This window comes from Rhyacophila brunnea, unplaced genomic scaffold (assembly GCF_057557595.1).
Source record: "Rhyacophila brunnea isolate RB1 unplaced genomic scaffold, BYU_Rbru_1.0 scaffold_4, whole genome shotgun sequence".
Lineage (NCBI taxonomy): Eukaryota > Metazoa > Arthropoda > Insecta > Trichoptera > Rhyacophilidae > Rhyacophila > Rhyacophila brunnea.
Window position 1 is genome coordinate 23,180,133 of NW_028233068.1, and position 25,533 is coordinate 23,205,665.

The 25,533-nt window shown below is 33.4% G+C and overlaps 1 protein-coding gene across 1 annotated transcript; it reads right to left on the bottom strand.

Annotated features, from left to right (window-relative positions):
* Positions 1 to 787: 787 nt before the first annotated feature.
* LOC147067101 (retinol dehydrogenase 14-like) lies at positions 788 to 11,618 on the bottom strand. Its single transcript, XM_085954830.1, has 6 exons — positions 11,534 to 11,618; positions 9,918 to 10,048; positions 9,186 to 9,384; positions 5,836 to 6,021; positions 3,578 to 3,687; positions 788 to 982 (listed from the first exon to the last, which is right to left on the bottom strand). Exons 1-6 carry the CDS (start codon positions 11,616 to 11,618, stop codon positions 788 to 790), a joined length of 906 nt encoding a protein of 301 aa, XP_085810956.1.
* Between the last annotated feature and the right edge of the window lie 13,915 nt (positions 11,619 to 25,533).

Genomic DNA, 25,533 nt, shown 5'->3' on the forward strand with positions numbered 1-25,533 from the left:
GGTAGGTAGGTACGTGTTAAATTGACTGTTGCATTTCAAAAAGTGCATTATAACAATTATAACAGTGCTCGATTTAACTAATATCTAAATGTCGAGCCTATACAACGTTATATACAATGTTAAATTTATTTATTGTATTAGTATATAGTTACAACTTTACACATTAAATAATAATATTATATTTGTACATATCTATAGAATTTTCTTAGTTCGAGTATGTTTTTTTAAATGAAAAGACAGCATTTGATATACACGTAACTAAGGTTTTCTTACGTTTATATTATAGTATAGTATAACACAACAATATTGAAAAAAATATTCCAATATATGTAAAATAACATTTTTTATTCGAATGTGACAGGATTCAGATGAATGATTCAGAGAACTAAGATACCTACTTGATATAGGTACCCACATATGACATAACCACAACGTATCACATTCTAGTAAATAAATGGAGACATTTTCTAATAACATCTTTGTTAACATAAATCACCACACATATTATTATCGTTATCATATTTTCTTTTCCTTTTTTTTAAGAAATAACCAATCTGGTAAGATATATTTTTCAACTAATCAAGATTAGTTGAAATATATGGACGAAACCGATATTGTTCATTTCTTATACAATAATATGTGAAAAAGGCAATAAAAATAGACAACAACAATAGTTGTGTTGTTATAAATTATATTTTACTATAAGTAACAGCAAATAAAATTAACTACCTACAGCATTTTCATCTTATAAATATTACAAACAAACTTTGTCTTCTTCAAATGGCACTCAGTAATGTTTTTCATGTGGTTGCAATTTGACAGCCTCTTCGCTTAGAGCCCAGAGCTTCATTGCTGTTTCGGCATCCCTAGCTCTCCAAGACATTCTGGCTCTTTTGCAGTCCGCAAAGTATTCTCCAGATACATTTTTTAAGTCCGGTGAAACACACAAATATATATTCGTCTGTGCTCCTTCCCATGCAGTCTGTTAACACATTAATACAGTAAATTAATTACCTTTTACACAAACGTATCATCCATCATAAAACAAAAGGTGTATAATATAACATTATGTACCAACCTATATTTGCACTTTTAAAAAAAATGTACTAAACCCACTTATGTTCAATCGAAAGTAATTATTAATTGTTTATTAAACTGTTTTTTTTAATATTTCATGTCTCGTAATATCGTCAGCAGATGTCGCTAGTAAATATTACACTACAGCAGCGATTTCCAAACTGGGGCGCGGGCTAGTGCAAAGGGAGGCACGTAAACTTAAACAGAAATGTAACCACAAGTTTGCAGTTTGCCCGTGCATAATTCATAAAACGGCCGCTTGTTAGTTAAAAAAAGAGTCCTTTAAAATTTAGCTTGTTTGCAAAGCTGTGTGAAGATATGGAAGCTAATTATAGATACTTATATACGATTGTGAAGTGCGCTGGCTGTCTCATGCAAAAGTGGTTCAAAGGGTGTTTGAACTCTAAAAGGTTGCAATTTGTCTTGATGACAATCATAATAAAGAGGCAAATCTGTTTAGGAACGATAACTTTAATGTTAAAGTTCCCTATTTGGTTGATTTTGTTTTTAGATAATTGTGTGTTTTGAATAAATCACTACAAGGACCACAAATGCATTCACTGTTTCAAAAATACAAAGTGAAAGCATCCATAAAAAATTGGAGCTATGAAAATCAAAATTACAAAAAAATCAGTTCGATTCAATCACGATTTTACAAAGTTCGCGTGGATACAGAATCCATTTGTCAATTAGCAAGATGAATTTGGATTGGTTACTATTTAAAAAGAAAAATTGATTGAATTATCTTGCGATAGGTACTTCATTGAAATAAAAAATTCAGAGTGAAACCATAGTAAAATTTCGGTTGAATTGAAGTGAAGAATATGATACTAATATAACACTAACTACCTATTATAAGAATCTAATATCAAGCAAAGTAATCCAAGTACTGCTTCCATTCATAACATCATATTATTATGTACGCGAAACGGGATTTTCTGCATTAGCTGCAATGAAATCCAAATATCGAACCCGTTTATTAGTAGAAAAAGAGCTCTTAGTGGCACTCTCCTCAATGACACCTAGATTTTTTTTATATTTGTGTGCTAATAAACAAGCACGTCCATCGCATTAAAAATATAGTAAAACCTTGTTATTATTTTGTCAATTGGGTAAGTTTTTTTCATTTTTTGTTTTACTTATTTGTAATTTTTTAAAGGGAGGCGTAGTAACATAATGTTTGGAAACCACTACACTGCAGCTTACGAGTAAGGTTTGCGTCTTTGTTTATAACTCAGAGCAATATTATAACTTAGGTGCGACTTCTAGCAATGAAACAGGACAGCAAGGTTATGATAAATTCGTATAGAGATTCTGCAGATAGGGTTTCAATTATTCACATAATAATTATACACCCTAGATAGATAGATAAAAAAATCGGGAACCCCTACCTGGTCACACATATATTAAAGTCCAGATGAAAAAACATACCTATAGAATACGTACCTATTAAACAGTATGCATAAATTATTTTTAATATAGTCACAAATTATTTAATACGATGCAAGCGAAAATTTTGATACACCGGTTGTGTTGGCATATTATTTACCCAAAATTAATGAGCAGCCCATTTCGACGCCGACGGTGGCCGCGCGGCTTAAGCGTTGGACTATCACGCCGTGGGTCCCAGGTTCGAATCCTGGGTCTGGCAAGTACACATATTGTTTTTCAATTTGTGTGTGAGTCAGGGTATGTAATAACCCTAATAGGTTGAGCAAGTGGCTGACATCCATTTCTCGTAAAAAACAAAATCTGTTAATACAAACCTGTACTCTGTAGAGGCTCATATTATGATCTTATTAGGATCGGATATGGTCGAAAAAAAATTAACAGCCCAATATATCACACATGTTGTAGAAAAAATGCATGCTTTGCTTAAACTGTTAAAAATAAAACGAGCAGTGCGTAGTAGGCGGCTCAGTCATTACAGAAAACCGAATCCCTTTATTCCTTACTGTTTCAAAATTTCCCTCACCAGTTATACTTCCACTAAGTAAGTACTGCAGTAATATTTATGACACGATATCTAACCAAAATATATTATATTTAAAATGCTTCATTCTTTAAAATAGGTCACGTTACATATTTTTTCTCTGTAACCAAAATGGTTTTAAGTTTACTTTTTTCGCAAGCTTTAGAGAATTCTCACGGAGATCCTGACGCAGCTCGCCGACCCCCGGTTGGGAATCAGTGGGCATAAATAATATTAAATAATTAGCACACTTGTTAATAATAATATTTGTTAATAATATTATGTTGAAATATTTTACAATCAATCAGAAATTGAATCCGTTTCCTTTTTTATTTTGGTTGCAAAGTTTCTAATTGGGTTACTAATAAAGCATCCACCACAGTGGTTTACAGAGTAGCCCTTATTCAAATATCTTTACTGAAAGAAAACAAGTGGTCTTTAGATTCGGGTTTTGCGTACCGTGGAAAAATTCTGGTAAACTCGGGAAACTTTTCTCTAAATAACAACAAAATAATTAATTAAAATCACCTTGAAGAATAAAGCGATAACTGCCTTCCAGGCAATTTGTATGGGAAGTGGAGCTTCCCTTACCATATCAGTTGTTACAATACCTGGATGAAGGCTGTTTGCAGTGACACCTGTAAAAAGTCAAATGGGTATCGATTAACTTTACTGGTAGGTAGTAAATTAATTACATATTATGAATACTGTAATTGTATTATAATATTGACTAATACATCGGATATGACTTCCGCAGTGTGAACATATTACAACACATTTCCGTACACGAGAGAGAGGGTTAACATGACCCACATAATCCAAAAAAAACTTTTTGGTAATGCAAAAAACTCGTTTAAAATGGACCCAATTTCATTCGGAATACATATCGTTATGTCATAATTTAATACACAACACAGCCATATTTATCGCCCAATAAATGCAAAACGAAATTACCTTTTTTCTATCTCGCTTGAAAAAGTAACTCAATCACTTTCACCTTTCATCTCGGTATTAATACGTACCAACTGTTAACGTTAGGTATGTGAATCTTCAAGTCAATCTTGATCTAAGTGATTTTTTGTGGTGGTATTATATTGTGTTTTATTCATTAGTAATTATTAAATAATATTATTTATTCGGTGGAAGTCCAAATCAAGCCACTAAACCCATTCTATTATATTAATATGAGCTTATAGTGAAATCAATGGCATCATAGGTACGGCATAAACAATTCACAGTGGTATTAGTATTGGTACCTACTGTTTTAATGCTAGCTGACGATACCTATTATAATTGCATATCGCTTTTTCTGCACCCATCATGAAATTATTGTAGAATACCAGTTAGTAGACTGCTAAATCTTTAACGTGAGAACTGGCGGCGGCGCTCGTAGAGATCTTGTCTATGGTTTTCGATTTCGAAGTATTGAGAGTACTGAAACGCGAGAAGAGGCCATGTAGTTCTCGAAACCGCCGCCTATCACCGTAAAGTTTTCGCATTATATACGTGAGTCCCGTGAGTTACAAAAAGGAGCTGGTTGCGGTCAAAAATCTACCATAAAAACACAGCCTCTGTCGGAAAATACATTTCTCTCTTTGCAAATATTAAGCTGTTGGTTTCTGGTTGATATCGAAGTCATTCTGTAGCTCATAGAAAACGGTTAATATCACAATTAGATTGAGATAAACACACACAAAGGACCCAACTGAAAAATTGCTGAATGGAGACATTGAGCTTCATAGTATATACATATTTTTAAATACTTTATGTTAATATTGTGAACATTAAAACTATTCTTATAAATAATAATCTTGTGACTAGTATCGATACATCTCTATTACTATAAAATTAATATAAAATACAGTAGGTAATATAGCTATATTAATCAATAATACAGTTGGTTCCTTTTTACTTTATGATATTTTCCATACAAACAATCACTAGAAACTATTTCCCATAAAGGAACCAACAAATGATTCTCTTTTATATTATTCCACACTACTTGCAAAGTGGTTAACTATTTATCTATCATAAAATATCAAACTGCAAATAAATATTTGTATATCTTTAATAACTTTAGGTAAAGATAGAGTATATACTCCATATCATCAAAGAAGCCTTGACCTCTTGCCTCTTCTGATACTTTCATACTTTAATACTGCCTATGACAGATACTTTTCAGTTGGTTCCCTTTTCATAACAGAAATTTAATAATATTAGTAATAATTTAAGTAAATAAAATGGGAACTATACCGAACGTAACGTGGATTACTTTAGCAAATTGAAATTTGAAATATTTAGGACTAGTTTCCATGCACTACTCAAAATACCTAAAAACGTTAGTTGAATCTTTTATGTTTATCTCAATCTAATTCACACAATCGGTGCGTACCTAGGAACCTAGGTACTAATTATATGGCAAAAATTGGAAATATTATCCACCTCGGATTTGAATCCTGATTAACCAAGACACATAATGTGCAGTGCTAATAGGTAGTCTATTAGTATAATACTTAAAGAAGAAACAGGTTCTGAAAAAAGTCCATAAGCTATAAAGTTAATGCTGATTCATAAACACGGCAATTCGTAGGATGTTTCCTTCATGCGATAACAAAATTTAAAATTTTATTCTCTTTTCGCAAACATTACCTTGACTTCCGAACGACAACTCACAATATACCTACGTCTTGAAATAATCTTTAAACAAAGGATGCCATCAAACATAGCAGTTTGTAACCCACTAGTTTATAACAACAAGACCACATAAATCATGTTTTACCATTTACCTGTTCCTTGTAATCTTGAAGCCAATTCGTTCGCGAACAAAACGTTGCAGAGTTTGGTATTGGCGTAAATTTTAATCTCTGACATAACATTATTCATGGCGAGATTTTTCAAATCTAAAGGATAATACTTGTGTGCAGCCGAAGACACGTTTACGATTCGGCTTGGTGCTGACTTTTTGATACGATCTGGAAAATAAACACCATATTTAATAATAGTATTTTAATTTGTTAATAATATAGAATAAATGCTACCTATCTAACTCAATTTGAATAATTCAATTAATTAATTAATTGTAGCGATACAGGAGAATGTGAATAAAATAAAGAATGAATTACGTATATAATAATTTATATTTTTAACTTTTATGACCTATGGTGCCTATGTCGCGGCAAAAAATCCCTTTTTCTTTCAGCTACATATACCAGCTGTTTTGATTTATATCAGACTAGCTGACCCGGCGAACTTCGTACCGCCTCAGAATCAATAATCTTGTGTTACCTTATTAGCTGAATTAAATTCAGTTTTTTATTAGGTTAAAATGAATACTCAAAATGAATAAGTTCAATAAATGTGCAAAAATCAAATCAAAATGAAAAGTATTTTAATTACATTTAACTGTACACACTGTACACACACGATGACCGCGTGGATTAAGCGCCGGTCTATAGTGTCGAGGGTCCCAGGTTCGAATCCTGGGTCTGGCAAGTTCACATATTGTTTTTCAATTTGTGCATGAGTCAGAGTATGGTCCTAATAGGTTGAGCAAGTGGCTGACATCCATTTCTCGTAAAAATAAAATCTGGTAATACAAACCTCTACTCTGTGGAGGCCTATATGATCCGATTAGGATCGGACATGGTCAAAAGAAAAAAAGAATGTAATTCACGTGGCAGCAAGGCATTTGCTTTATTGAAGCGAATCGAAATGATTCGCGTAGCATTGTTGCACTACTTTCTGTTAAACTATTTGCTGGATGGGTTGCACTCGGGTCGATTCCCTTCATTGAAGCACTTTGTAATATACAACATTTTTCGTTTTGTTGTCAGGTTCGAAAACGAACAAAGCAGATGGTTTGCCGACACATGAACATGTTACGTACAATTTTATTGACCGTGAGAGAAACATTCATTTTATAGATTCAGGCCACAAACACTCAAGGATTGGTCTTGTAATTTGTTGATCGTCATACCGAATGCAAGACGAATTGAAAATTGAATTCGTTTAAACTCAAACGGCATATCGGTTGGGATCATCGAAATTCTCGGAATGAGAACTTCCTCACCTTTGAACATTCCTTTGATTATCGTCGCGTGAATCACATTGCCCATGAGTTTTCTCACCACCAAACGCATTCCGTTACACAGTTTTGGTTGGTTCAGATTTCAAAGCATGATGACTACCGAGCCAATCTTCAGTTGTAAATTGTGCGGTGGTAAGCCAAGCAGATCCAATGAGTTTAAAAATTCAGTTGGATAGTTGGTTGCTTCGTCTTTGTTTGTTACACAGTCGATAAATTTGAAGGAATGCAGTATACCAACGATTTTATTTTGAATTATGAAGTTTAAGTGATCCACATCTTTGTTCTTTGCCACAAAAATGCTCGTTCACTCAACCAATTGTGATTTTTGTGGTCAGCAATGATGTTCGGGAACACTTTGTTGATGAGTTCGTCCTTAGTTGAGACGAAATTGCAAAAATTCAGCGGAAACGAAATCAATCCGTTCGATTCATCGACAGGAACACGCCGTTACCGATAGTCAGCAATTGCTTGGAGAAGTCTTCGGCAGATGGATCGTTTAGCAATGCAACTCGCATGTTTGTCGTCAGCTGAAGTTTCTTCACATAGCAGCACAGAGTCGATGATTTAAGCCAAGCATTTATTTCATCGGCAGCGGTCGATCTTGGAATGACTGGTAGTGTTTAGCGGAAATCGCCAGATAGTAGAATCATTGCGCTTCCAAAACTTCTTGAGTCATTGCCCAGATCTTTCATAGTTCGATTTGAGTGCTTTCAATGCGCGCTTGTGCGCCATTGTGCATTCATCCCAGATGATGATTATACTTGCTACCAAAACTTTGGCCATTGCTGAGTGTTTCGCAATATTGCATGTCGGTTTTTCAGTCGTTTCAAGGTTTAAGGGCAATTTCAACGTTGAATGAGACGTTCGGCATCCTTCTAGCAACGTGGCCGCTATCTCAGAAGAAGCAACTGCTATAGCATTTTCGGATCTCGCACGAACACTAGCCAAAATCAATGACATGAGGAAGTTCCACCGGGCGCGTCGAGGAAAAATTAGCCACCATTTCCATTATCAATTGCCTTCATTAACGTATCGTACACTTCTTTCTGTTGGGGGCTCAACAGTGGTACATTCGTTCGAACTGATTGGTTCAATGCATCTCGATCATATTCACGTTCACGTTCCAATTCTCGATTGAAAGCGTCGTTCATTCCACGATGTGGCGTTGGCATTCCTAACTTGACTAACAAACTGCCGCACATGACGTAACACATGTATTCGATCATAATCAAAGCCTGGTTATGTATCTCCTCATTCACCTCGAGACCGGGATTCCCTGAACTGACATGAATTCGATGTAAAATGTATTCTGACATGTCATCCTTGTACTTGTTCCACAGTTCAGGTGGATTCGATGGGAAGAATGTTGAAATAATGATAGCAAATAATGTGCGTGTCTGATGTGTATCGTTTTCAAGCAAATTGAGCTGTTGACATGAAGCACGAAATGTTGGGCATACTACACCATTAACAGTTATACATTTCGACTATCATTCTTTCTTTTGTTTGTTTGTTTCTTATTTATTGTTTCTGTCATGTATCAGAGATGGCGTTGTATACGGATTTTTTTTTGTGATTTTCTTACTTTTCAAATGTGCGAGGTTTATCGTTCAAATTCATCGATATCAGTCAAAAGCCGTTCCATACAAAATGTATGAGAAAATGAATTTTCTTCATAATTTATTTTTTCCGTGATTTATCCGATGTTTTAATAGTTATTCTGCTATTCGTGGCGGAGGCAAATCCAACAAATCAAAGATCATAAAAATCGGTCCAGCCGTTCTTGAGTTATAAATGGTGTAACTAACCCGACTTTGTTTTATATATATATTGATAGATTTATATCACTAGGCACATCTATAAAACATATTAAAACACTTTAAGATGTAAAGTATCAGTAAGGCCTCAGACACATGACACTGCAATTGGCGTGCGTCAACGCAGGGTCGTACTTGATTCCAAATGCATCCGATTAAAATCTCCAATCGGATCATTTTGAAAAGGAAAATATAGAACTACATCGTTAAAAAAAGAAGGAAGACAACTAACCAAGAAGAAGATTTGTTAATAGGAAAGGTCCAAAATGATTTGTTTGCATCAGGTGTTCCAGTCCATCGACTGTCTTTCTCAAACCCACCCCAGCAGCACCTGCGTTGTTCAGTAATACGTCAATCCTGGGTTCTCTGTCCAAGATCTCTTTGGCGCACTTTCTCACGCTGGACAAATCGGAAAAGTCCACGTGCACCAACTAAAATTTCAAACAATATTATTTAATACCATCATTCCTGCGGCACCTCCCGTTATTATGCGTAACATTTTCCGTGCACACAAGCAGAGTCCATTTATCTACATTAATTTACTAAGTACAACGACTTTATCTTCTTTATACGAAGCTTCAAATCGGTATTAAAAAATATCAGTTAATAAATGGCTGATAATTATATTATGTAAACCACCAGTAAATTAAATACTACTTACTGTAGTACTAGTTATACTTACTAGTTACTGAATTACTTGAATTTTATTAAATAAATTTTAGGTTTTAAACATCTTCTGAAACATTCTACTTACGTAATAGGTACATCGACAATTTGGTGTAATTAAAAGTGTGTAGTAATATTTAAAAACTCAATCATGATAATATAATCGAATCTTTTTGAATTTGAATTTCTTGTTTTAATTATTCTTTACTTATAAGTTGATGAAAATTTTTGTGAATTTATAGATTATAAATAAAATCTTTCATCTTTTGTTTGAATTGAGAAGGGAAAAAATACTTACGGACATATTCGTACTTCCAGTCTCATATAGAATACGTTTTCTTATATGTTCGGCTTTATCCATATCTCTACAAACCATTACAACTTTAGCCCCTCTTCTTGCAAAATCTTTTACTGACTCCAGTCCGATCCCTATAAACATTACACCAATATATTCCATTTTTTTATAAGTTTGGTCAAGTGGAACGCATACGTATACCAAATTACACTTACAAAGTATATTATTAAATTTCTAAGGTATTTCAATATCAGTCAGATAGAACCTGTATATGGCCTTCTACTAAGGCTATTCCAACTAGTTACACCCTTATTTATTTTGATCCGAAATAACACGAATACCACTCGGGTTAATTCTGTACAAGAGACAACTGCAAGCTTTAGCTTGGCGTGTGCGCCATCCCATTGTATATTTTTATTTTCTCAATTTAATGTTTTTTTTAACCTTTAACCGAACAAAAAAACTGGAATTATATGTGTGCTATATACCTACCAACTAGTAATTATTGTTGTGGCATTAAAATTTATTATATTATAATATTCGACAATATACAAATAAATTGACTTTGCAATTTATTAAACATATTTCGCGTAATCAATGATATTTGTCATCTTACAGGCGTGTAATGCGAAAACTCTAGCTTGACACGTGGTGCGATGACGCTTTCAAATCACCACATCCGAAGATGTAATAAATTGTCGTCCTCTATCTTGCTCTAACCAGTAGCGCGGCTGTGCGGGCCCATATTAAATACCGTCACACCCCACTGTTCATATCCCGAGATAATTGACTCTCGGATACGACAAAGCACGTTTTTCACTTTTCTCTAATTAAGTGATATCTTGGAATAGCCCTGCTGTATGCCAGAATCCTGTCGATTGAAATAAGATGACAGTCAAGGTGGAGACTCTCCTGATGTTTCTATAGCACAGCGGTCGGCAACCCAAATGCATTGGCGTTCCACAAAACAGGTAATTCAAAGTACTGGACACTCAACGTGCCACTGAAATAAAACTAGTAAATCTATTGTAATTTGGCTATAATAATACATTAGACTATAATAATACACGCATAAAAACATCATACAAATTCCATCAAAAAACATCTTTTGAGGTTCAATTTTAGAAAATAATACCTCAATGGTTAATAGTTTAAAGTTTTTAATTTTATGCACATATCCGATTTTTTTTTCAGTTAAACGATTTCGATATGGGTTTATAATATTTTTTTTCATAACCGAGAATATTTGCTCACAGTAGTACGTTATACCGAAAACACTTGAAAGAGCGAATGCGACTTTTTTCATACAATGAAATCTGTCTGGAAGTTCATTCCACGTATTGGATATCATGTCAAGATAATTAATTGTCTTCGTTTTTCATAATTTCATCATTGGCAGTTTTGAAGTTTAATTTCCAAATTTCAGAGTTGTTTAATTATTTAATGAACTCTAAATCAACATAGTTACGTACTCAATGTTCAAAAGTGTATCATCACATAATATTACGGTACAGTTTTTAAAGTAACTACCGAAAATTTTAATAAATCGTCACATTCGAGGCGTGCCATCAAAAATCAAAGTGGCATAGGTTACCGGGCGCTGCAGCATATCACTTTACCTGAATTAGCTCCAGTTACAACAAAAGTCTTTCCGTCTAATCTCTCAGTGCCTTTATATGTCCGTATTCCGAGTTTAAGAATCATCTTCAGGGCTACCAACAATAATGCTGTGACTATCAGAATAATCAAGCAAACACAGACGATCAGCACGATGATCATCCTGATAGACTTTCAATTTATTTCTGGTGGACCTTCAATAACAATAAAAATCTTGTTTAATTTAATTATATTGACAACAAGTTTTAAAAAAGGTGAGGTGTTCAAAAAACTATTCAATTCTAAAGTTATCCAAAATAATCCAAAATATCCTAAATAACTTTACAATAATATGATAAATGATAATATTTGGTTTATACTGATACAATAAACAAACGTCAAATCCAATAATTGATATCAATTAATTATTCCGTCAGGATATAACTCGCACCGTGGCTGTAAAACCAAGGACAAATACATATTTTGGATATTTTTATTATGGTTTGAAGTCTTCGTTTTGTTAGGAGAAATAGAGTTTCTAAAAAAACCCATAATATTTGGTTTATATCTACATTATATTTCATGTTCTTTCAGTTACTTCACTTTTACATTATCAAGTTCACGACTTTTGCAGTTGTTTTGCATTTAATCTCAAAATTGAAAAATTTGCAGATGCCTTGGTTTTACACTCACGGTGCGAACTGGTCTGAGGATCATAATAATTTATTGTGGAATAAGTAAATACCTAGTAATAAAAACTAAAAACTAAACACGTAATTATTAGTTATTTCTAAATACAATGTCTTTAGATATTATGATAATGATATATTTACGATGCGTGTATATTTTAAGACGTACAGCAGTATTCCGTTAGGTTAAGTTAGCTTAACATACAATTTAACAGTGATCATTAATTAAAGTACATACATGGTACGTATATTATAATGTTTCTAATAAACCGTTATAAATATAAACATCAGACATCGAAAGCATTTTCTCGAAATTCAACTGAATCAATAGGTGAAGATTTCAGATCGATACCATCAATGAAAACGATTTATATTACAGAATAGATAATATTTAATCAGGTACCTATGTGTATCGTATTTTTACCGATATTTTACGTACGCATTTTAAATTTTGTTTAAATAAAACGGCATTGTTTCTGTTCCCTACACTATTTACAAAATTTACATTGATGTAAAAAAAAAAAAACTTCCTATAGGTAAAATTTTAAATAATAACTACATCCTTATTACATATTATCAGAATAAATTTTAAACTGACGAATTCTTTTGCTCATAAAATGTAATCGTTCGGTACACATTTTTCGGCTGTGGTGCTAGTAATTTCCAAAACCACTTTCTAATTCAAAAGACGTAACAAGGTATTTATGGATTTATAGTTTAATTATATCTTGACTTCCAATTATGCACTCTTTGTCTAAGCGTAATATGTATATACTTTATTTTACAGCTAATTTAATGTATATTATGCATGCATGTATGATTTTAATGTTGAGTATAATTTTATTGTCTGTATATTATTAGACATACATTTTATAAATAAATAATAACATTATAAAGAATGCAGTAATTAGTTAAAAGTTATATGATCAATCCACGCTAAATTTAGGCGAAAAACAGCTGATCTTTTGGTTAACATTAAACAGCGCTCGAAATGGATTTTTTTACGAACCGGAGCGCTCGATAATTTTACGAAAATGTTAACTATATGAGTATAATACTAAGTATATTAATTGTGTATGTATTTTATAAAAATAAGTGTTCTAATAGATTTAAGTTTGGTACTATTCCATTTGTGTCATTTTTTGCGACCCGAATTCCATCAAGTACCTTCGGTCGATAGTATTAATATTAATAATAAGTGTCTTCGTTTTTTTATTATAATATCTATATCTAGCTCAGACAGTCAAATTAATATTTCCACGAGACGGAACGATGATTTTGGAGATTTTATGAACCGGAACGGCGCTTCGGTGCGTTCCGGTCCATTTCGAGCCCTGACCTTAAAGCTATAAATTTCTAAACGTTTTGCTGGCCCTAACTCTTGGGTATGATCCCGTTTCGTCTCCCCACTAGACATTGTGATCCATGTCACATCAAATCAAACTTATCAATGCATTCTTCAATACCAGGGATTCATTCCTTTTCAAATGGTATTGCCATGTTCAATACTCCATGCTTTAAATGAAAGTTTTTGTTGAATATTCAGTCTGTTTTTATAATATCTTATTCATCTTTTTTTTTCAAATGAAAACTTTTATGTTTCTGACATTATCAAATAATACAATTGTAATATGTTATTATTAATCTACTGTACTTTCACTATTTTTCTATTTTTATTTTTTTAGGTTTATTCAAGGCATTCTTAATAATGGTAAAAAGCTTTATTATGTCTCATTCTAATAGCCATGTGTTATTTATAAATTAATATAAATATAGACACTTGTGATTAAGCTCGCTGAAAAGAATAATAATTTAATTATGTTTCAATCATTCCAGCTAACTACCTACATGGCTATAATACACGCATATGTATATCTGATCTTTAATTAATTTATTTATAAGCGCAAAATTAGTACCTATGTGTATTTTTCAAACTGCAAAATTTGACAATCTCTCTTTTCAGAAAAACTGATTTGTTTTCCTGTCAACATGAAATGTTTCACATCAGCAATAATAACTTATTGTGGGTTTTTTTTTATTTTTCCTACCCAATACAATATGACCATATACTATATTGTTGTGAATTTTTTAAATCTATAAACTTCAAATTCGTCAGTATGTAATTAGTTATCATTATTTCGTGATTTTAATAATTGATATTTTTTTAAATTACCTATTCTTCTACTATTTTTTTTTTATTAGGTAGTTAATGTAAAACTTAGACCTACTTTAGATTACATTATGTACAACAGAGAACTGGGGATATGGAAAATTTAAGAATCACAAAAAATACATTTATATAATTAATATATTGTACACGTCATAAAAGTATGGTAATATATACCTATTCATTATAAGTTTGTATTTTTCTATATAAGGGATTCGTTTGACCTTTTTGTTTTACGACACTTTATGGAGATTCCTAATTACCCATTCACTGCGATATTGAAGAAAAATAATTTTCACTGACATTACCTCCAAAACAATATTTATTATTTTGACAACGTATTTCATTAGATTGTCCCCTTTATAATTTTCAACAATTCGAGTGTACAGTCTATCGAGTTACGCTGGTAGATTATTCTTTTTATTAACTGCTGAAAAATGTTCTCTATGGTTAGAATAAAGAAAAAATGATAAAACAATTCCGGTTATTTTTCATCGGCGATCAATTAGCTGCACATCCAAATTTATACGAATCTGTTTAATTGCGGGTGTAGAAATAATAATTGTATGTGAAGTAATACCTAACGTTGAAAGATTTTAGCGTAATATTAAGATGCCGGCTTGTTTTGACGTTTATTATACCACAGTACTACACGTATGACTGAATGATTATATTGTGAACGGTTATCGAAATAATGATGATGCATTGCATAAAATTTGTAACATGGTTGTATTTCAGTGCAGCGCAGGCATATAAATATCAAAAACAACAGTGTGAACTTATTACAAATTAATCTGCAATGCGAAATCACTTCCGCTTTAGTAAATCATATGGTTCATTGAAATACAGGACTTAATGTGGACCTCCATAGGGACAAATCGTAACAGACTTATTGTACTATAATCGGTCAACCCTTTGAGCTCTTGTCTTGTTTTTTTTTACATATTAGTTGATAAAAGTACGTATGAATTCTATCCATCCAGCTAAGAATCCCTGACCTATCATAGATCATAAGCGAACCGAGATAACATTTTTATCTGTTACATGATAACCAATAAATTTAATAATTTATTAGTCGTAATAAAATACTTAAACTTTTTTAGACAAATGCGTTTAGTTTAAAGCATAAGGATGGTCTGAAGATAATGTATGCAGATAATCATATTCGTTATAATATATTGAGCCTCAATAATATAAAACTGATGCTGAAACCAGTTTACTAAGGCTGATGATTAAATTTGCTGCAAGTTATTTTGCATTATAAATTCATTTTTTATAGTAAATAGTACAGTTTTATTTTGACGGATTTATTTATCAGTACTTCGCTGAGATACCTACACAACATACGTTACAATCGTATAACAAATTTTATACACGGTGAACCGTTTAAAATATTTTGTGTGGTGATCCATCACAACAAATCGCAGATATCAGTAAATATTATTAAAAAAAAAAACATCAAAACAGGCCGATATCTTCTTTAGACTACCAAGCGTCAGTGTTACCCATTCAACTATACTAAAAAAATTGGGAAATCACCAATTGTTTTAAAACTTAGATCTTGTTCAAACTTATAAAAAGGCTATACTATATTATGTACATCATTCAAAATAAAAAAAAAATACAAATAGTCACTTACTAGTATAAAGGCTGACTGCGCCTACTAAAAATAATCACAATATTTTTTTAAATTTAACAAAGTTTTTTTATTATTGTTTATAACAACACTCGCAGGTATATCACGTACGATTGACTGCACGGTTCATACTAACCATAATACCGATTCTCGTTGCCCATATAAACTTTACGGCAACGTGAGTGATATAACACAATAAATTGGGTTAGCTTAAAAATAATAATATACTTATATAAAATCTTGTCTCTCCGCGATCGAAAAAAATGACATAACGTATGTAGGTAACCAACATTAATTGAATATTCATAAAACTTTTCAATTTCTTTCCGGTTCCTCTGTATTCAAGGCCATAGACAGTTTAACGGTAATCAAATAACATTTTTTTAACTTAATAGTATGGGAATGTTTGTACTTTGGTCACAACCGTTTAACGGCCCACATGCTCAGCGTAGGTCAAAATGGAGCTTTTATAGTATTTTCAGAGCATAACCCTGGACATTCCTTAAACGTTATAGATAATCTATTTATATAATTTTGAAGCCTTGTTATCCTTTATATTTATTTTAAACATTTGATGACTGCATAAAGTATTTTTATTACATAAAATAGTATTCTTTAAACCTCTCGCTCTAATGTTTTAGAATATAGTCATATTTCAGTACGTCCATGTGCAGTGGTGTTAAAATATTTTCGATTTATTAATTTTTAAACGCATTTACAAAACCATTAGTAAAATTAATGTTAACATTATATAGTGACATATTTACGATAAAAAATTATATTTAATAATCTTTGTGATCCCAAATTTGACAAGAATTAGGTATTTTATTATTGAAAAATGGGCACGATTAACACATTTGAACATGATTCTAAAGATACTGATTATAAGCTATGTCTTTGACCACTCAAATGTGATAAACATCCTACGAATAATGTTTGCTTTATAATAATGACATATAATGGCTAATAATGTTAACATGATCTTTCTCCCTACTTCATTTATAGTCATCAAAGACATAGCTTATGATCAGTGTCTTTATAATAATCTTCAAATGTGTTAATCGTGCCCATTTTTGAATAATAAAATGCCTTATTCTTGTCAAATTATGGATCACAAAGATTATTGATTATAATTTTTTATCGTAAATATGTCACTATAATATAATGTTAACATTAATTTTACTAATGGTTTTGTAAATGCGTTTAAAAATTAATAAATCTAAAAAATCTTAACACCACTGCACATGGACGTACTGAAATATGACTATATTCTAAAACATTAGAGCGAGAGGTTTAAAAGAATACTATTTTATGTAATAAAAATACTTTATGCAGTCATCAAATGTTTAAAATAAATATAAAGAATAATAAGGCTTCCAAATTATATAAGTAAATAGATTAACTACAACGATTAAAGAATGTCCAGGGTTATGCTCTGAAAATACCATAAAAGCTCCATTTTGACCTACGCTGAGCATGTGGGCCCTTAATTAAATAAAGTTCTTATCTTCCCTACAATATTTATATTGATGTTTTTAACCACAATACATTCATTAATTGACTTAACATAGTTTCCATTTAGAGTTTAAGCAAACGGAGATTACCGCTTTAACTGCTGACCACTATGATGATCCCGTTCAATTTTGAGAAGTGGTGGCACGCTCTATGAGCTTGTGCTTATTTCCCGATGCAAATTACATCCACTGGGATTCGACTATCCTGCAGGGCTATTCTAAATAGTTACCATGGTAACACGTTTTTCGTTATTTGTATTGCTTCAAAATAACACCGATATTACTCGGAACAATTCCATAAACAAGGCAGTTATTACAATTTATTAACGCACCACACTGATAACGTCTTACTCGATTCCAAATACATCCGATTAGAATCTTTAATTGGATTTTTTATCTAATTGGAGATTACAATCTGATGAAAATTGGAATCAAGTAATACGTGTTATATGTATTACTCACCGACATTTGAATTTGGCTGTGTTAAAAAATATCACGCCTGACAGTAAAGTTAACTTTCCGAGATAATTAACCGTCTGAATACAACATAGGTATCATATTTAAAATAATTAGAGTTTCATATACTGGATGGATAATACAAAATGTATACTGAATTCGGACAAGGAATTCGAACCGGAACTGAACCGAATACCGGAAAAACCTTTATTTTTGTCGAAACGAAAACCTGAACCGAACCGGGGAAAAAATATCGGTTTTTTCGGTTTGCTACATCGGCAAACATTATCTTACCCCCATTTCAGTAAGCTGTCGTTCAATTTGTTGTAGTATTTTAAAAAGTTGTTACGGCCATGCGGTGCAGCATAACAATTGGCATAACCACGATACGGCTCCGAGAATGTATGACACTCACCAGTCATCTTGATTCCTCCCTGGTCACACCAGTATCTCCATATCAGTAGCTCCGCTATTTACGCTTGCGAATGATATTTTTTACTTTCTGGACACCAGAACCCGGTTGGCTTGAAGAAAATGCGAGGTAGCTTAGCGAGGTAGTTTCTTGGGGAATCTATTAGACATTTGGCCATGTTCAACGAATGCCTACGCTCCGGTTTTTCATGGTCTTCTTCTTATTGTGCCATCCCCTAGCGGAGGTCGGCCACCATTAAGGCGACCTTATCTTTGTCGTCTGCTACCCGGAACAGTTCGGTGGAGCTGCACTCGTACCAATCACGGAGGTTCTTAAGCCATGAAATGCGGCGCCGTCCTCTGCTACGCTTCCCATTTATCTTTCCTTGAATGACAAGTTGGGGAATGCTGTATTTTTGTCCTCTCATAATGTGGCTGAGGTATTGTAGTTTCCTGGTTTTGATACTACGTAGAACTTCTCGGTCCTTCCCCATTCGATTGAGAACTTCAACATTTGTCACCCGGTCAGTCCAAGGAATTTTGAGTATGCGTCTATACAGCCACATCTCGAAAGCTTCAAGTCTCCGTAACATCTTTTGGTTTAGCGTCGATACTTCCATACCATAGAAAAGATTTGAGAGAATATAACAACGTACCATACGCAGTCTCAGACCTAGGTTAAGATCTCTATTGCTAAAGAGGCGTCTCATTTTGAGAAAGGCGCTCCTTGCGATCTCAATTCTAGTTTTTATTTCCTGAGACTGGTCCCATTTCTCATTGACCCATGTACTCGTACCTAAATATTTATAATGGGTCACACGTTCGATTGGTTCGCTGTTAATGACAAAATTTGTGTTGGTGTCTAGTGTCGCTGTTTTTGATACTAGTAATAGTTTTGTTTTCTTGAAGTTCATTTTTAAACCATTAGAATTACTGACCTCATTAACCTTTTCTACCAGTTGATGTAAACTCTTTAAACTATCAGCAATCAGCACAGTATCATCGGCATATCGTATATTGTTAATATGTTTGCCATTAACCATAATACCCACCGATTCACCTTGTAAGGCTTCCTTGAAAATAGCTTCCTTAAAATAGTACATGTTAAAAAGCAAAGGTGACAATATACACCCCTGTCTTCCACCGCGACGATTTTTTACCTTTCCACTGATTTCGTTTTCAATCTTAATATTCGCTGTTTGATTCCAATATAAGTTAGCTATCAGTTGAATGTCTCTTGCATCGATGCCTTTCTCTTGTAAGAGTTCGAGAAGTTTAGGATGCCTAACAGTATCGAATGCTTTCTCGTAATCGATGAAACACATATAAACATCAACAGCATCTAGGCATCTTTGCACTAGAACATTCAAGCTGAAGAGTGCTTCGCGAGTGCTCAAACCACTTCTGAAGCCAAATTGTGTGTCATCCATGTCTTCTTCGCATTTTCGAAAAATCCTATTATGGATGATTTTTAATAAAACTTTTAACATGTGGCTCATCAAACTTATTGTTCTAAACTCGCTGCACTCCTTTGCATTTGCCTTTTTTGGTAGAGTGATGAATATCGATTTCAACCAATCATCGGGAATTATGCCCGTTTCGTAAATTTTATTAAACAAATCAACGAGAATTTCTAATTGATCTTCTTCTAATAATTTTATCATTTCGTTGTAAATATTATCAGGGCCGACAGCTTTACCATTTTTAGAATTTCGTATTGCGTTTATTATTTCTGCCCTATTTATGCATGGGGCTTGTTCACATTCATTAAAAGTATAGCCAATAGGTCCCCTATCATCATCAAACAGATTTTCAATATATGTCTTCCAACGAGTCAGCTTCTTTTCTATATCTAATATAATATGCCCATCTTCGTCTTTCAAGATAGTTGATGAGGTTCCTTTCGTAATTCCCAATGTTTCCTTTATCTTCTTGTGCATATTGAAGGAATCGTATTTTCATTGGAGATTTTCAATTTCTTTGCATTGGTCGGACATCCATTCTTCTTTAGCTGTACGAATTTTACTTTTTATGGTATTATGAATTCTCCTATATTAAGTTTCATTTTTATTTTTTCATTTTCTTCTTTCGTCCATTAAAGACAGCATCTCATCTGTCATCCATTTTTGCTTCTTAGCTGTTCTTTTATATTCTAATTGATTATTAGATATGGAGGATAACACATCTTTTATCCTGTCCTAGTTGTCTGTTATGTCAGAGGATGTAATGACTGAAGTTTTTATTTGTTCTATTTCTGTGTTCAGTGCACTTTTTACTTGTTGTTTGACTTCGGGATCCTTCACTTGATTAATGTCAACACATTGGGTTGCGCGTGGTTCCCTTAGTAATCTTTTTAATCTAATTTTTACTGTAGCTACAACAGGATTGTGGTCAAATAAGATGTCAGTACCTGGATAAGTTTTAGTAGATGTTACGCTATTTCTGTAACGATTGCGAATTAATATTTATAGTCTATTTGATTTCTTACAATGTTATTGCCATCATCTTGTGGGGGTTTCCATGTATACAATCGCCTTGCTGGAAGTTTGAATAATGTGTTACAAACAACCATACTCTGTTCCTGGCAAAATTGTAGTAATCTTTCTCCTCGATCATTTCTTTGTCCTAGGCCAAATTCTCCTACTAACTCTCCACTTTTACCTTTACCAATCTTTGCGTTGAAATCTCCTATAAACAAGGTAACTTCATTATCTTTCGTCGATTTTAGAATTTCATTTATCTGTTGATAGAATTCTTTTATAACATTGTCATCTTTGTCGGCAGTTGGAGCGTACACCTGTATTATATTAACATTACCCATCCATATTTGAGTTGTAATAGCATTACTCTGTCAGAGTAGGGGACAGAACTATTGACCGATCTGTTAATTTTATCGGTCACTATGATACACACTCCATTTCGATGGTGGTTATCATCATTTCCCGAGTAATATAAGGTGGCGTTGTCAGTTTTAAATCTGCCGTTTCCCTTCCACTTCACTTCGCTGATACCAAGGATGTCTAATTTTAACCGTTTCATTTCCATAATAACGTTTTGCAATTTTCCACTTTTAAACATAGATCGCACATTCCAGGTCGCAATCTTCATAGCCGGCCCGGGGATTCTTAGCACCCTCTGACCATTTAAGGCCTGCAATGCCATGCAATTTGATTTTCCAGCCATGATGATTACTAGGGATATAGTTAATGTGGTAGTTTCCCGTTGCTTTCCACATCGCAGTGTCAACGCCTTTGAAGCCGTTGCGACCATGCCTTCAGTTATCTAAAGGTAAGCTGTACCGAAGTCCATCCTCTCCACCTTACATCAGTACTGGTAATTGCTGCTGCCAAATACCAGGGATATTTATTGACTTCCCAGTCTAGATCCGCTGTGTTCTGCAATACCAGGGTCACCTCTAGGAGGATGTGGTACTGGCACCACGCACAGACGGTCTCGGTAAGGGAGAGGCTAATGATCTATTTTAGATCTATATTACGCATCTACTTGCCTTGTAAGACAGCGAGGACCAGTGTCTGGTTTACTCAGAACAAAGGTACTACCTCTGCAGTCCAACTTAACCCTTTTCCATGGTACATACCGTTTTTATTTGAATCTTCACTAGGTACCAGGTCAGCTACCGTAAAGCAGCACCATCTTAATGCACCATTCAACTATACCAAGCATTTAAATCGCGGGATGAATTTTGAGCGATCATATGATATATTAGTGGTGAGGGGTGGAGGTAGGCTATTCAAATCCGACATAAATAGTGCATATTAAACTTTCTCAGTCATGGTTATTTGTTTTCATTGAACTATGTATACAAATTGCAGATGGTGTTGGTTAGTTTTAAAAATCAATTAAACCCTGCCTAAACCAAAACATAATAGTTTAGGTATCTATGGGCGATCGGAAATTGCCACTTTTGTTTCTAAATACTTCATATTATTTCAGATGGTGTTGGCTATTTTTGTTAAATTCATTAGGCCCTGCCTAAGCCAAGCCATAATCGATAAAAATATTCTTCTATAATAATATATCACCACATTTGTGCCTGTGTACCAAATTTCTCAAATGTTTGGTTACACTTTAAATACTATACAATAGTAGGTATTTATATAAATCCTTAACGCTTATAAAGTTTGTCGAATATCTATGCGGAATTTCTATACTTCTTTATTAAATATATTATGATACACAGCCTAAGGGCAAGATTGTCCAACTTTTTTCCAACTAATATCTATAATTTTCAATGAAAATTGCGCCATTTTACATCATCTCTGGAGACAGACTCAATACCAGCTTGGTACGGTAGCCCCATGGAGATAAGGGCTGTCAGATTTTTTTGTTCATTGGCTCTACAAACTGATGTTTATCTTAGGCGTATCAGATATGCGCACACAGATAAATACATGGTTTAGGGACCACCGACTTCCACATTTACTCCGCCTATCGCATACCAGACACTCACCTACGAGTTATTGCAAGCTGTCACATCCACAAGTGGTTATCTAATGAGCGTGTCTAACGACCATAATAATTATTAGGATCGTCAATGTCAGTATATACCTACAGTGATGTCCTAAGGTACCTTAGTACCTCCCCTTAGACTTAGAATGCCAACCCTCTCCATTTGTAGCCACAAATTGAATGCAAATTTGTTGGGTACCTACCGACCTATTTTATTAGTCATCATATTATCTACTGATGATTAGACCATTTCCTCGAAGAGAGTCCCAAATATATAATGTATTTCATTCTGTGTAATTCATAATGTGTAATTCAACCCTATAACATATATATTATTTATATAAATGTGGCTGTGGATCACAAGTTAACTGGATATTATAAAAAGGGGTCGCGCCGTGATATAGGTTGAAAACCTGTACAATGTTATTATATAAGCCGAAGAAGAGACAATCGTTGGATACATTTAGTCATCCAGTAGTACCCAAGAGGTACAAAACGTCCGCTAGATAGACCTAGAGGCCGCTGGATCGAGGAAACGATAAAGTTCTGCGAAAGTACGTGGCAACGCAACGCACAGGACCGAGAGGCGTGGAAGCAGCTTAAAGAGGCCTTCATCCAGCAGTAGATAGATTCAAGCTGATGATGATGACGATATAAGTTCCTTACATACCTAATATATCGTCACTATACAGGCCCTCACTTTACACCAAAGTGACATTTGGATGGCAATGGACGTATTGCATACTTTTACACTAACTGGCCAAGTATCATAAATCTCAAAAAAATATTTCATATCAAAATAATTCAAAACTATTTTTAAGCCATTTGTAACATGACAAAAAATATTACAGCCAAATAAATAAAAAACGCAAGCCACTGGTGTGTCAATAAAAGAAAATTCTCAATTTGTAATGAAATAATATTCCTGTATTATAAAATAATAAATAAATCTATATATATATATATATAAGTCTGGTTAGTTACACCATTTATAACTCAAGAACGGCTGGACCGATTTTTATGATCTTTGATTTGTTGAATTTGTCTCCGCCCCGAATATCAGAATAACTATTAAAACATCAGATAAATCACGGAAAAACTAAATTATGAAGAAAATTCATTTTCTCATACATTTAGTATGGAACGGCTTTTGACTGATATCGATGAATTTGAACGATGAACCTCGCGCATTCGAAAAGTAAGAAAATCACAAAAAAATAAATCCGTATACAACGCCATCTCTGATACATGACAGAAACAATAAACAAGAAACAAACAAACAAACAAACAAAAGAAAGAATGATAGTCGAAATGTCTAACTGTCAATGGTGTAGTGTGCCCAACATTTCGTGCTTGAGTGTTTGTGGCCTGAATCTATAAAATGAATATTTCTCTCACGGTCAATTGTACGTAGTATGTTCATGATCGGCAAACCATCTGCTTTGTTCGTTTTCGCACCTGACAACAAAACAAAAAATGTCATATATCACAAGGTGCTTCAATGTAAGGAATCGACCCGAGTGCAACCCATCCAGCAAATAGTTTAACAGAAAGTAGTGCGACAATGCTACGCGAATCATTTCGATTCGCTTCAATAAAGCAAACGCCTTGCTGCCACGTGAATTACATTCTTTTTTTTCTTTTGACCATGTCCAATCCTAATAGGATCATATGGACCACCACAGAGTGGAGGTTTTTATTAACAGATTTTATTTTTACGAGAAATGGATGTCAGCCACTTGCTCAACCAATTAGGACCATACTCTGACTCATGCACAAATTGAAAAACAATATGTGAACTTGCCAGACCCAGGATTCGTACCTGGGACCCTCGACACTATAGACCGGCGCTTAATCCACGGGGGCATCGTGGGTGTGCAGTGTGTACAGTTCAATGTAATTAAAATACTTTTCATTTTGATTTGATTTTTCCACATTTATTGAACTTATTCATTTTAACTTAATAAAAAATAAGTAATTATAATAACTAATAAGTTAACACACGATTATTGATTCTGAGACGGTACGAAGTTCGCCGGATCAGCTAGTATTATATAAAATAATAAGTAAATTCAATGCCCACAGTTTTTGTTCAGTTCCTGGACAATTTGATATTTGAGGGTTACATAATAATTGGCCTGTAACAGTGACGGTATTATTTTTTCATACGATATTATCTCAAAGACATAATTATTATAAAACCATCTATTTTGTTTACTGCCATCTACCTTTTTGCAGGCTAAAATTTATTGTATGTTTTGGTAAAGTTACCAGAGGTAGTGTGAAATATTTTACAAAATGGATTTGCATAGTACTGTTACAGTAGTGTTATATTATATTACACAACCGTGAATAAATTATATAATAATATATATTATGACGATAGGTATTATCTATATTATAAAACACAAAGTGTATCAGAGAATCAAAGGCTCCGAAACAGCAGGCTCCGAGGCCGTCTAATTTCGGTATGGTCACATATTATATAAAAATAATTTCATGTTATACGTCATATTATACTTACCTACACATTTTTATTTTTATAAAAATCGATGTTTTTAAAAAAACATTAAAACTATGAATAATTGGTCAAAAATCTTTCTGTACATTACAGAAAACTTAATATTTGAATAATAAACATGAACATAAAATAATTAAATGAGATCTTTCAACGAATTCA

What these genes read in the sequence shown, in the direction of transcription:
- LOC147067101 (XM_085954830.1), bottom strand. Translation starts at nt 11,618, where the DNA reads ATGATTCTTAAACTCGGAATACGGACATATAAAGGCACTGAGAGATTA. An exon ending in TGTAACTGGAGCTAATTCAG is followed by an intron (nt 10,049 to 11,533) that starts GTAAAGTGATAT and finishes TAATGTTTATAG; the next exon opens with GGATCGGACTGGAGTCAGTA. An exon ending in ATTAACAAATCTTCTTCTTG is followed by an intron (nt 6,022 to 9,185) that starts GTTAGTTGTCTT and finishes TTTATTTTCCAG; the next exon opens with ATCGTATCAAAAAGTCAGCA.